A 14,079-nucleotide genomic window follows, 5' to 3' on the forward strand; every position below is an offset into this window, starting at 1 on the left:
GAAAGGAGTGGTTAGCCCCCGGAAGGACTGCCTAAAATCATCCCACCAGCCCGGCACCGCGGCCACGTCCTCCTGCCGCCCCCAAATCAATCATGTTTGGAGTTATCTTGGGAGCCTTGCCAGGCCGGGGCACTTTTGCAAAGCTTCCGAGATGTCCGATGAAAGGCACTGAAAATCAAAGGGAAACAAAGCCAGAGGGACCGGCAGGTCTCCCGGAGAGGTGGTTGGATTTCCAGACAGACAGAGGAGGTTTCACGCAGGGTGACCCTGGCCCGCAGCGGCCGCAGGCGCTGGGGACCAGCAGGGTCTGCTGGCAGCGCTGCCCGTCCCCTGCGCACCGCAGGGCAGGTCGTGCCCAGGGAAACAGAGGCAGCTCTAACTCTGACCTGGATCCAGCCCTGACCTTTCCCAGCTGCTGGACACTTGCCTGGTGCAGAGACGCCGGCCGCAGGTGCTTCGAGCAGGATCTCAGCACCGCTCTCCATCCTCCCTGTGCAGCTTATCATCGCACTTGCCCTTCACTTCCTATTACAGCGAAACCTGAACAGCAGCTCCCATGACTCCAATCTTTATCTCACGGTGGCTGAGACTCTTCAGAAATCGGGAGTGTGCGAACGGCTCTGCCTGCTCCCCCATCCCCGCGCCACGAGCAGGAAAGTAACTGGCCAAGGCAGCAGGGATGGGTTAACGAAGCTGTTAACGAAGCAGTTAACGAAGTGGTCCTCACTGAGTGTCCCACCCAAAGGGATGCTCCACTCAGTGATGGGCTCCACAACCCCTCCAGCCCTCCGGGGAACCAAGACATGGGGTGACTCCTGCCTGTCCTGGCCTGTGGGGACAGTTTGCACTGTTTTCTCTGCTTACCCAAAGGGGATATTTTGGAAGCAGCTGCTGCAAAGCGAAGCGCTCAGTTTAGCACCCAGCTCGGTTCAGCCCTGCCCCGGTTCTGCATTAACCGGGTTATTTGTGGGGAAGGAGGCAGGTAACACGCTGCAGCAGCTCTTGTCTCGTAGAGACAGGCAGAGAGCGGACAGGGAGGATGCCGTGTAGGGGCAAAGGAAAGCGATAGAAAATAAAACAACCTGAGAAATCTGGGAGCCAGCTGTGAGTGCAGCCTGCGTGTGCCGGGCTGGCAGAGCACCGCAAGCCGTCCAGACCCGCGGTCAGGGCGAGGAAGGAGAACACAAAACCCACAAATGATGCAAGAGACCCCCAGAAAGGCTTCCTGTTCCTGGAGGTGCTGAGAGAACAGGTGTCTGCAGCTGCAGGACGGGACACCCCACAGCAGGTCCTTGCTCCCAGCAAGGAGCACTGGGGCCTGGAGAAATGCGGGGGGGCTGCCTGCAAACAGAGCACTCCTGGGAACCGCTACGCAACCCCCTCGATGCTCTTTGAAGACAAAGGGCCCAAAGCCAGGTACCAACACCCCAGCAGGCAGCGTCACCGTGTTGGGAATGGGCAACACCAGCTCGGCACAGCCACCCTCCAACCCAGCAGCACCGCAGCGCCCTCTGTGCCCCCTGCCCGGGGCTCCTGCTGCTCTGCATGAACCCGGCAGCACCCCGGTCCTCCCACAGCTCCCAGCGCAGCCCGTCCCCATCGCACGCCCGGCGCAGCCCGTCCCCATCCAGGGACGCAGCAGCATCCTCAGGTGCCGCCCCCACCCTCCTGCTGGCCCTCAGCACCCAGAGTTTCGTGCACTTAGCAGCAAAACCAAACAAAACAAGGTTTCTCCACTTTCCCACCCAGCTACCAGGTCTGGCGCTTTTCCCTGCGTTTATTTTTGTTCACATCCTGGTGCTGTTTTACGGCAGAACCCTCCGCCCAGCCCAGCCTGCAGCCGGGGGTGTCTGCAGGGCGGGAGAGCGCGGGTGGGAGGTCTCCCAATAAAAACAAATGTAAAAACCCAACACTCAAACATAGGGGAGGGAGGTGTCGAAACGGCAAATGCAGGTGATGGCTTAAGTGCCTGGAAAACATCAGGGACACAATAGTGACATGGCAAACCCCTGCTCCGGCTGGCATCTCCAAGGGCAGCCGACTGCCCGAGCAGAAAACGTGTGAGGATGCAGTAATGAAAATCCCCGGCCAGGGCCAGGGTGAGGCATTTGGGAACGGCGCTGGCACGAGGGAAGTGACGGGACAAGGGATGGGACAAGGCTGTCCTGCTGCTGCACGCTTGCTTACTGCAAGCCCGAAACCACAAAGGGCATTTCCAATTTCTTCCAGGCAACCAGGGCTCCGAACACCACATTTCCCCACCCGCGAGCTGCGGCTGCTCCGCTCTCCCGCCGGCTCGTGCAAACACATCCAGCCTTACACCTACGAGTAAACTGCCTCTGACAGCACCATGGAAATGCCACATTTTACTCACAGCTCCCTGTTTTCCCCCAGCTCCCTCAGTGGGGAGCGTGGGTGAGCGTGCAATACGGTAACGTGTTCCCTGTAAATTATAATCTCTCCTCTGAGCCTTTTCTGTTTCTCTCTCTCCCCAGGCCCTGGACCGACCCACAGAAAGGCAGCCAATTACTTTACCCTCGTTGCCACAATAATTCATCGACTGGAGCCTGGAATCACATTTCATTAGAATAAAATGCCCTGCCCGAGACAGCTAATCGATTTAGAGGACACTAATCCAGAAGAAATTTACTGACCGAGGCAGTGCCCATTAGCGGAGCAGAAGGCTGGGGGGTCTCACCGGGAGGGGACATTGGCAGAGCCTCTGGCCAGACACCCCGTGCCGGGCGGGAGCAGACTGCCGCAGGCACCACCAGCCCCTTCGGATTAGCTCATTATTAAATCTAAGTAGTTAATAGCCAGCCCGGCAGGGAGCCGCTTGGTTTCCCAAGAGGGAGGTGCCAAAGCATCGGGGTCCCATGGTGGATGACAGGTCTATGGACTCCCCCACCCTGGGTGGGGAAGGAACCTGCGCCCCGTCCCCATGGACAGGACAGGAGTCAGCTCAGGCACGTGATGCTCATGGCATGGGACAACAACTCGTCTGTCCCCCTTGGCTTAGCAGCTGCCCCGTGCAAGGGGCTGTGTCCCCAGGCTGTGTCCCCGGGGCTGTGTCCCCCGGTGCAGCTCTGGCCAGCGGCCGGGGTGCCCACAGCCAGGGCAGGAAAGCGGGGTCAGCTTCCAGACCCTCAAAAAGTGTTTTTTTGCAGCTGCCGGCTTCCTTCTCCTCCCAAGGAGGCTGCGGAAATCCTTTTGTCTCCAGTGCTCCTCCACCTCAGCTGTAAGAACAGGAAAAATCCCACTGTGCTCACAGGAACATCACCGGCAAGTGAGTCAATTGAACATCACCGGCAAGTGAGTCAAATTTTCCTGCTTCAGCAGGAAAAAAAGAAAATAAATTAAAATGTCCGGCAGAGCCCAGGGAGGCACAGAGCGTGAGGAATGGGATGTACAGCCCAGGGAGGCACAGAGCGTGAGGAATGGGATGTACAGCCCAGGGAGGCACACAGGGCGAGGAACGGGAGGCACAGCCCAGAGCACATCGCTGCCTTTAACCTGGACAGAGGCTTCACCTCGAACCCCACAAGGGAACGGCTGAGCTGCCCCTGGCCCCCAACGCGCTGGGGAAAGCCGGGGAGAACACTCGGCCCTTCTGCTTGCAATGGGCTTGGGTTTTTTTTGGAAAACATTGCTAAGCAACCAGTACTCGGCAGGGCATGGCTCTGGATACACGCTGCTTCAGTTGGAAAAACAAAAAAGAAACAGCAAAGGGATGCTCTGCTGGGCAGTATCATTAGAAAGGCACACGCCAGCTCATTTTACAGGTCACTCGGCTGCTGCAGAGAACCCTTTACCCTTCTCTCATCGAGATACTGATGCAGGATGAGAAGCAGAGGAAAAAAGCACGTGGGTGTGCACACACGCACGGTCGGCACGTTGAGTGCACCTGGGTAATGGCAACTAAACACGGGCTGCGGTAACATCCTCGAGCACATCGCTGCACGTGATGGGAACCTCGTGAAGGCAGCGCCGCGAGCACCGGCCCTTCCACGCACTGTTCCGGTGCAGGACACGCAGCACAGCACAGCGGCACAGACCCTGGGTGCCCCGGTGACGGGGTGCACGGGGAGCACCGCACCCGGCTGCGGGTCCGAACCGAAGCAGCACCCGAGCCCTCGGCTGCCCCAGGCCCCGCCGGCAGCCCCGGCCCCGCACGGCTGCGCCCGCCGCTCCACGTGCCGGAGCCAGATGGTCCGGAGGCTGCTGTACTTCCCACCAACTCCAGCTAGAAACCAGCTTGGCACCACCACAGAGACGGCCCTGTTGCCGTCTGCACCGCGGTCCCCGCTCCACAGAGCATCCCGTGCCTGCTGTCCCTCCCCAGCACGCATCCCAGATGCACCGTGAACCCCTGGCTCCCGTCGGCACGTGGGAACGGGGTCAGAGAAGCACAATTCCCAACTCCTCCACGCCACCCTTGAGACCACCCTTGCTCTCAGGAGCCGGGTGATGCCCTAATGAGCGCGGCTCGTCAGGAGCGGGCAGCCCGCGGGCCTGGGGCTGCTTGCACGGAGCATCGCGGAGGAGCAGGTGGAACAGTGTGGGGCGGCTCGGGGAAGGTGCCAGGAAAACGGCGAGAACAGGCTCCGCTGCGGCGGCCGCCGCGACAGCCGCTCGCGTGCCCAGGGGAGGAGGGACGGATGATTCACACCGAGAAGCGAACAAGCCGTGCGGGTTTTGGTACGAGCTCCCCCTCACTTTGACTTCCCACCCACCCACCGTGGTCACGCTACAGCTACTCATCACACCGCATCCGAACCCACGGCGCTGCTTAAAACCCCAAAAAACCTCAAGCGCAGCAACGGAGACCCAGCAAAGCCCGTCCTCCTGCAGCCCCGCGGCTGGACGGTGCCAAAAGGCTGCCCAAGGCACCCCAAACAAAACCACCACAGCACGGGCAGGGTTTGCTGCGCCACGCTGCTGCTGCTGCCCCTCGCACAGGGAGGGGGTTTCTGGTGCCCTATTTCTCGGGTGGAGGGATGCAAACCCCCGAGCACCCTGCTCTGGCCATGGCATCGCTCCCTGGGTGGCAGGGAGGACAAAACGATTTCAGGGTGTCTGCGGGGAGGGGGTGAGAGCAGGGGGTCGGTGGTGAGAGCAGGGGGGCCGGTGGTGAGAGCAGGGGGGCCGGTGGTGAGAGCAGGGGGGTCGGGGGTGAGAGCAGGGGGGCCGGTGGTCCCCTCCGGCAGCCAGGGACAGCACCGCAGGTGACATCCCATCCCAGCCACAGGCTCGTTCCCAGCAGGGATCAGCCGGGGAAGCACCGCGTGTGCCAACCCGCAGAAAGCACCGGACCCATGGCAGAGCCCCGGCACCACCGCCCACCCGCCCCACAGCAACCATGGGAACAGCATTTCCTCACACGCATTTTCAACGTCATTGTGAGTTGACACCCCCAAAGAAAGAAAGGAAATGAAACCAGCTCACCACCCCCCCGCCGCATCCCCGGGCACGCAGGTAACACCGGTAACACCGCGTGCACCGCTCGGCATGGCGGGACGGCAGGAACAGAGACACGAGGCAGCTGTGCTGGCACATCTGCAGCCTTGGAAAAATGGCCTCTTGACCCAAACCTGGCAAATCTGCTCCAGGCTGGAAGTATGAGCAGGACCCAGCAGGTCCCCAGCTCCCAGTGCTGGAGGGACATCAGGACACCCCCCCGCCCTTCACAGCCGCTCTCCGGGTCCATCCGCCTCCTGCTCAGGTTTTCCGCCTGGACACACCGTGCACTTTCAGGCTCCGCTGGCGTTGGCAGCGCAGTCAGTGCCAGCCCCGGCCTCTCAAAGCTGCTGTTTATTCCCCAGTTCATCCCCACCTACCCAAAAGGGTTCAGTTTAACCCACTGCTCGACACCCGGTCAGTGCCGGTGCCATGGCCGGCACACACAGGCCTGGCGGCTTCTCCAGACACCGTCACTGCACCGGCGCGTCAGGACGTGTGCCCAGGGGTGCTCTGTGGCACACTCCCAATTAAAGACATCTCCAAGCCCTATTAATGAGCCTTCTGCCAGCGTAATTTAAAGACGTAATCACAAGAGGCTGGATCTGGCTGCACGGAGGGGTCATGGTGTGTACGGGGGGACCCCGGAGTGATGGGTGAATGATGCCGGGGGATGTCGGCGACGTGGCCAGGAGCCCCCCGCACAGATCACAACCGTGACAGGGCACACAGGTGAAGCACTGCAACATCCTGGGGGGCAAATGGCTGTCGCATCCCAAGCTTTCCTTCTTACAGTCAGGCTGAGCGGCACGGGTGAGCGTGCAATTCTCCAGAGCCAGCCTGGCTGCACCACGATCCCCGCGGGACCCATGGTGGGGACCCACCATCGGAACCAAAGAGCATCTCCCGAGCAGGAACACGCTCCTGCTGCTCATTTCCACCAGAGAGGAAGAGAAGGAGCTTTCAATCCATGCAGAAAATAAAGCAGAGTATTACCATTTGTACTGCCCCTTGTTTGAATAAAATACCAGACGAGCTATGAAATATGTGACTGCACAGGCCACACAGGTCATGCAAAGGAGGAACAAGCCCTCGTCGCCTTCGGCCCTGCTGGCATGGGACTGGCTGAGCTGCAACGACGTACCTCTCCTGCAGCACAAAGTATTCCCCGCATCGAACGCTTCCTACAGTCCCCCGAAAGGAAAACTGGGCAAAAAAGCACCCTGACGTGGGGGAGCCACATTACACCTTCGCTGGGTGAACAAAGCAGAAAAAATCAGAAGCAACTCATCTTAGCAACCAAACCCCAAACCCACGTGCTTCCCGCCCACATCAGCCCTGCGGTTTGCTCACCCAGACGAGCTCAGAGCCCAGGGTGGCCCAGCAGGGCTCCGGCCGTGCCCCCCGAGCGCAGGGCAAGCTCCTTGGGCAAAGCTGGCCCCCGCCCAGGAAGGGACCGGGTCTCTGCCCCCACGGATGCGGTGCTGCCCAGAAAGCCTCCCCGCCGCCAGGCAGCAATTTCCTCAGCACGTGGAAGCTGCAGAACAGGCTGCACAGCGATCCCGGCGTGAATCACCCTCAGCCCTCGCACCCTGGAGCTGCTCGGAGGCGCCAGCACCAATTGCTCGATGACAGCAGGCAAACGCTGTTTCCGACAGCACGAACAGAGCAGAACCGAATGCAAGCGGCCACAGCAACCCCACGAGGGGCAGGGGTGGGGTGTAGTTTTATTTTTGCACCCTCCAGAAAGCGTAACTCTCCTTCTCGTCCAAACGCAGGTCTGCAGCAGCACCGCTGTCCCCCAGCCAGGAGTGCGGCTCCAACCATTAACGTTTGCACCTGCAAAAACAAAAGCCATTCCCAGAAAGGCCAGACCTGAACCTCTGTACCTCAACCCCTCCTCTCCTCTGCACGCAGGAGATGGGCAGGTTGGGCCCATTACTGCTTTCTTAAGGGACCAGAAGGGAAAAGGGGTGAAAATAATACAAGAATGGCTGCAGGTTCCTCCTCCCTGTGGTTCTGGGACTCAAGGACCCGTCACGCCCCACAGCACCAGGGTACGGGGCATCCCGAGACACGGAATGTACCTGAAGGTATTGGCCAGAGCATGAAACATTTCCTTATTGCCAGGCTAAGCCTTGTTTGTATCCAAAGGGAATTAATTGCTCAGGTTAAGCACTGGACAGTTTCACTTTCGGTTCCAGGCAAGCTGTGCGGGTCGGTGGCAGCTCCGGGCACCGCAGCCATGGGCACACGCGTTCCATCAAGGCTCCGGTTCAGTGAGAGGCTGCTGAGATGTGGAACCAAATCCGTGTGCCAGCACATCCCAGAGCACGCAGCCCACGGGCACAGCCCGGCACTTTGCCGCCTCTCTTTGCTTTTGAAGCTGCACAGGAGCCGCAGGGACGGACGCGTCCCAGGAAGAGCCCCAACCTGCTGCTACGGGCCAAACGTGGATCGTCCCACCGGGCAGGTTGTTAAACCACGCGCTGCGGGTGGCTGTGTGTCCTGGGACAGTTTCACATGGAACGTGCCCTCGCACACTGGGCTGCGCAGCTGCAAACCCGGCCGGGGAGTGGGGACAACCCCCGCTGCTCACCGCAGCCAGCACGGGGACAGCAGAGCCGCTGACACAGCACCTGCCCCCAGAGGCCAGCGGGGCTGGACCAGCTCCCGGCCACCGCAGGGCTCAGGGCCACCCCAGCATCACCCCTTCCCCACATTCCCCATCAGTCCTGCACCTCCTCACTGCTCAACTGCAACTCTGTGGTGACCCGTCCAAAAAGCAGCCAAAAGAAAAACGATCCTAAAGCCCAAAGCAGCCTGACTGCACCTCTGAGGAGCATGGGCACCTCCGCCCTTCCCGTGGGAGCCCCGGGCACAGCACAGCCCGGCTGGGCTCCAGCCCTTGCGTCCCACGTGGGGAGGGGGTTTGCAGAGCCCCCACCACACAAATTGCAGCTTGCGACGCGCAGGCACAGCAGCGGCCGGGCGTGGATGAGCTCCGCGGCTTCAAATTAGTGCTTGGCAGCTGGAGGAAGAAGCAAAAGAAAACAAGAGCAGAAACGTGGCAAGGCACCGGGTGCAGCCCCAGCGCCCGGAGGAGACGACCGCCCACAGCCCCGTCACCGCGGGGACACGGCGCCCGTCAGCGCAGGGGGACAGCAGCCGCAGGAGGAAGAGGAGGATGAGACCCCCCAGTCAGCCCCAGAGATGACACTGGGGAGGCAATGGCCACCAGTCACCTGCACCCCTACATTCTCCATCGCTACGTGCACTGCTTGTTTGCCAAAGCTGCAAAGCATCTTTGCATCACTACCTTGGCAATGGGCTTGCTGTCCCCTCCACCGACGTGGAGGGGCTGGAGGCGACGCCAGCACCCCCGGCAGCCGCCGTACCCGGTGGGACGCAGCTCCCTGCCGGTCCCTTTCGCCGGCACAGGGGACACGCAAAGGGGCAAAAAGCTTCTGTATCCCTGGTACCCACGGTCACCGCAGCTCCTTCACCGGAGAACAAGTTTCACAGCATCCAAGCTTCAAGTTCATTATTTATGTCTCACTTGAGGTCTTAGCATTTGCAAAACTTTCTGAATAATTTATGTATGGTGTATAAGGGAGGAAGAGGGACGTGTTCTGCTGAAAACCAGGTCACTCCTAATACCAGCCAAGCAGCAAAGGGAGACAATGGAAACGGGCACAGAAACTCACTGGGGAAAAAAAACAACCCAGTATTTATAGATATATACGCACTCCAGAGATGCCTTCAGCATCAGAGGATATTTAGCAAGACCAGTCCTTCAGCAAATGAGGATATTTTCAACCCTTCGAGTTTACTTTTTTTTAAACGAAGAAGAAAGTGCTGTGAATCAGCCCCATTTCTTTCTGTACCTTCACAGAGGGCAAAAGCAGCGTGGCTGCAGATCAGCTCCTCCACCACTCTGGGGAGAGACCTTCCCAGGTGCCTTTACCCCAGCCTCGCCCGCCCTGCACGCGGGGGCCGTGCCGGGGGGCTGCGGGGGGCCAAGCAGGGCGGTGGGGAACAGGAGAGGGCTTCTGGCCAGACCTGTGGGGGGTTCCTCCTCCCTCCTGCACAACCACGCTGCAGCCCCATCGCAGCTGCCCCTCACCTCGCTCTTTGCTGATACACAAAGAGTTATGTTCCCCTCACGCCTGTCTTTAAACAAAGAGGATGTGAAACATTCGGCAGAAGACGCAAGAGGAAGGAAAATGAGAGAGGATATTGCCAAGACTCCCAGTAGCTGGGGCTGCAGGCCGCCTCGCTGTGCCAGGAGCCGGGACGCCCTCTGAGCCCCCACGGCCAGGGGTTTGTGCCCCCTGGACCTGCCCAGCCAAGGAGCGCACACGGAGGTGACACCGTGTCACCTGGGCTGCCCTGCCCAGCCACTGGGAGACGAACCACTGGGAGACACTGGCGAAAAATAAAATCCAGGTAAGAGAAGTGAGCCAGGACAGCTACCTGGTCCCACCAGCTCTGGCTCCCGGCAGTGCTATCCCAGATACCTGTGGCAGAGACGTGGGAACAACACCGGGCAAGAGGCTGCGCGGCACCTCTGTGCCCCGGAGCACCTCCAGCCGCTCTCAGACGGATGCCAGGAGGGTTTGTAATGGCCCAGGCAACACAGCCAGACCCATCACACACCGAGGGCAACACACGTGGAAAGAGCTGGGCCAGACCCGGTCCTGCGCCAGGTCTCTGTGCTGGAGCCGTCAGAGGCATCACGGGTCACCGGCAGCTGGTGAAGTCACTCTCACAGCGCGAGAAGGGGCTGCACGTGGGAGAACGATGCAGAGGACAGCCAGACATCACAGTCAGGGAGGGGACACTCATCCCCATGCTCCCATGCAGCCCCCAAACCTTCCCCCTAAGGGCCCTGCAGCCCCCTCTGCGGGGAGCAGCCCCTGTGCCTGCAGGCACACGAGGCCGCGCAGCGCCGGGGCTGGGCGTTCATTAACACCCCAGCAAAATCACCATTATTCATGCTCCTACCGCAGCCCGGGCACCAGCGGAACACACCCTCGGCCCTGCACAGGAATTAAGGTCTAATCCAGGAACGCATTCAATAGAGGCTACAAAACAATTCAGCCATAAAAACATCCTTATCTCTAGAGGCCGGCGAGCGTTCTTCCTGCCCGGCGCTGCGCGGACACGGGAGAGGAGCGCACCAGCACACCCAAAACAGCCGCTGTGCAGCGTGCCGGGGCACAGCCGGCCCCTCAGACAGCACCTGCTGAGCGACCTGCTGACTGCACCCAGAAACAAACCCCCTGGGACCCACCAGTTAATCCCTAAAATGTATTTTCGGTGAAGAATGATGCTGTAGGATTTGTTCTGCCATAAAATGAACGCTCTGGGCAGGGCCAGGCACAGGCTGCCGTGCAGCTCGACAGGCAAACACATCTCAGCAGAAGACAGCTCAGACCTGCAGAACCATAAATGAACCGGTAGCTGTTGCATTTGGGGTTTTTAAATCCAAAATGCCAAGAATTGGTACAATGGGGGTTCCTGTAATCCAGACATTAACAGCTGCTACTCCAGCACAGGGGAAGGGCACCATGGGGCTCAGTGTGAGATCTGGAGGGGAGGGAGCAGGAACCAGCCCCACTTTTGCGGTTCAGCGCTCCCAGGATGGCAGCGGGTGGTGGGCTCAGCCGGAGCATCACCTGCCTGTGCGCCCCAGGGCCACAGCACCGCACCTCAGCTCCCAAAATAACCCACCGCGTCCCCGAGGCCAGGCTGGGGTGTCCCGGCAATGCCACGGGGTCTCCACGGCACAGGTGTGCGTGGACGTGCCCCCTCCTGTCCCACAGCACCCACCGGAGCAGAGCAGGGCGGGCTTGGTGTGGGAAACCCCCCGGCTGGGGAAGTGATTGCTGATGTCGGCCAAATACATTTACAAAAAGAAATAAACCAGAATGACCTCACAGGGGGAACAACAAGAGCGGAGCCGCTGCCCGGGGAGCAGTGGGTGGCCAGGCAGAGGTGTCCCCAGCCTGGGGACGGGAGTCCAGCCCAGGTGTGAGTGGGGACCCGGACGATGCCTGATGGGGCGAGGGTCTCCCCTGCCCCGCAGCCACAGCCCGTGTCACCGCGTCCCCGTCCCGCACGGCCCCCACCACGAACCGGCAGTTTGCAGCTTTGCCCTCAGCCCGGGGCTGCCCCTCACAACCGGCCCCACTGCCCCATGCACCGCGGGGGGCGGAGGAGACGGCACTATTGGGGACAGCTGGGGACACTGGGCATCCCACACCTTGAACAGAGAGGAGACAGAGGACAAGCAGGGGGGCACGGCACCCACCCATCACCCCTGCCAAAGAGCCATGAGCTCGGACGTGGTGGAGCAGGACCAGGCACGTCCCAGCGGACCAGGCAGACCCCGGAGGGGACGCGGGCGGGAGCAGGTGGCCCATGATGGACCCGGACCGGGAGGCCACGGACCAGGATGGGCAAGGGCGGAGCAGGCGGGACCGGAGGCAGGGGGCCGGCCGGGCGGTCCGGGCCGGTGCCGGGGGCCGGCCGGAGAGCGCAGGGTCCCGGCAGGGCCGCCCCCGACCCCTCACTTACTCTTGAGGGCGGCGACGAGCGACTTCCCGTCCTTGATGAGCTCCTTGATGAACTTGTTGGTCTTCTCCAGCTCGGCCTCGTGGGAGCGGAGCCGCTCCCGGAACTGGGGGCTGTCCAGGCAGCACTCGCTGAACTCCAGCGCCGGCAGCCCCATGCTGCCCGCACCGCGCACCGGCGCCAAAAAAAAATAGGAAAAAATTAAAAATTTCAAACCAAATGTTTGCTGAAGCCGAAGCAAGCGCCCGCCTCTCCGGGGAGCTGGCGCAGCCGCGGGGCGCCCCGGGAGCGGCCGTGGCGGGCGGCGCGGCGGGCCGGGCTGTGCGGAGCGGAGCGGGGCCGGGCGGAGCTCAGGCGCGCCGGGGGGGGCGGAGCTGCGGCTGCTCGGGGGCCGCGCCCGCGCCCGGCCCGCGCGCTGCCCGCCCGCCCGCGCCGCCGCCCGCCCCGCGCCGCGCCCCGCCTCCCGCGCAGCGCCCGCAGCCAATGGGCGGCCTCGCTCTGCCCCGCTCCGCCCCTCGGCGCCGCCGGGCCCTCTGCTGCCGTGGCCACGCCCACGCCGCCCGCTCAGCCAATCAGCTGCGGCGACTGCGGGGGCGGGGCGGGCGGGACCGAGGGTCCCAACGGTGCGGCCGGAGGGAGCGACCGGCCCGGCCCGGGGCCGTGCGGGACACCCGGGGTCGTGGGGGAGACCCGGGCCGTGGGGGAGACCCGGGCCATGGGGGAGTCCTCGGGCGGACCCCGCCCGCACAGGCCGCATCCGCGCTCGGCACCGAGAGGCAAGAGTTGTTCCTCCAGGGCCTCGCCGTGCGTGCCCCGTATCTCGTCCCGCTCCCCGCGGACCTTCCCGGCCCGGTGCCGCAGGAAACCCGCACGCACCGCCCGGTCCCTGCGCGGCCGGTCGGGCCCCTCCGGGTTGCGACTTAACGCGTTTTTCTTGCCACTAAACATCTGTGTCAGAGATTATTGTCCCAGGTTTAACAGCGCGGGGTGAGAAAATAAACCCTTAATCTGTTTAAAACGGCTCGTCACGCAGAGGCACCAGCTTGGAGCAGCCGCCCAGCGGCACGGCGGGACCGCGGGCTCGGTGCCCAGCGCAGCGGCCGGGCCGGCCCGCGCCTCTCCCCGCAGCCCGTTTCCTCCGGGAGCACGCCAGGAATTGGGCCCGGGCTCAGCAGCTGCCCCGTCCCCTCCTTCCCTCGGCTGGGAGCTCCCAGCAGCGAACTGCAGCCCACGGAGCTGCTGCTCACGGGTTTGGTCCCGGCTGCCATAAGGTGGATGGCAACAAACCAGCAATAAAACGGGAGAGACTGTCAGTGTGGACCCAAGAAAATCCATTCTTGCCATAAATGATGGTACCAAGCAACCCCACAGCCTCCCCTGGGCAGGGACACAGGGACATGCGAGCCGGCGATGGCCTCTCAGCCCGGACCGTGACAAACAGACGCATTTGCTGATAATCCCCGCATGGCTGGAATTCCCCGTTCTCCCCGCGGGCCTGGCGAGGAGGGCACGGGGCCCTCGCCCCGCACGGCCGGTGCGATGGGACAGCATTCCTGTCCAGCCAGCCGTGAAGCAGCGCCGGGCCCGTGCCAGCTTTATGCTTTTTCACAAAGTGGGGAAGATGGATGGTCTCACACAAAGCTTGGGCTTCACGTAGGGCTGGCGGAATGGGATCCAGCCCAGGCTTGATGTTAAAAAGTTAATCCACCCATGTTTTCCAGCGGATGGGTCCAGCACAGCAACCTGATACCCGCTCAACCTTTTGTCTCTGCCTTTTTTATTCACTGGCAGGTTTAAAGCACGATTTTCTCAGTCTTCACGCCACAGCCTAATTCAGGCTGAGTCACCGCCTTCAAACGTGGCTTGCCAGCCACATTTTTTTGCATGAAGTCTCCTAATTATAAAAAGGATGTAATACTAATTACATGCTTATCTTGTAGGCAGGATATAAAGTTTAATTAGCTGTCATTTACGCCGTATGCAGCCCTATAACAGCACTAGATGTTATTATTTGGATTACACTCCTTAGATCTACACTTCACA

The 14,079-nt window shown here is 61.4% G+C and overlaps 1 protein-coding gene across 2 annotated transcripts in view; it reads right to left on the bottom strand.

Moving 5' to 3' along the window:
* ARHGAP26 (Rho GTPase activating protein 26) overlaps window positions 1-12,421 on the bottom strand; it is a 128,270-nt gene extending 115,849 nt beyond the window's left edge. For both annotated transcript variants that reach the window (XM_080353170.1, XM_080353169.1), the window contains exon 1: window positions 12,040-12,421. In XM_080353170.1, coding sequence (XP_080209296.1) covers window positions 12,040-12,193 — 154 coding nt within the window. In that variant the 5' untranslated portion in view covers window positions 12,194-12,421. The remainder of the gene's footprint in view (window positions 1-12,039) is intronic.
* Between the last annotated feature and the right edge of the window lie 1,658 nt (window positions 12,422-14,079).

Source organism: Nesoenas mayeri (assembly GCF_963082525.1).
Source record: "Nesoenas mayeri genome assembly, chromosome: 14".
Classification (NCBI taxonomy): Eukaryota; Metazoa; Chordata; class Aves; order Columbiformes; family Columbidae; genus Nesoenas; species Nesoenas mayeri.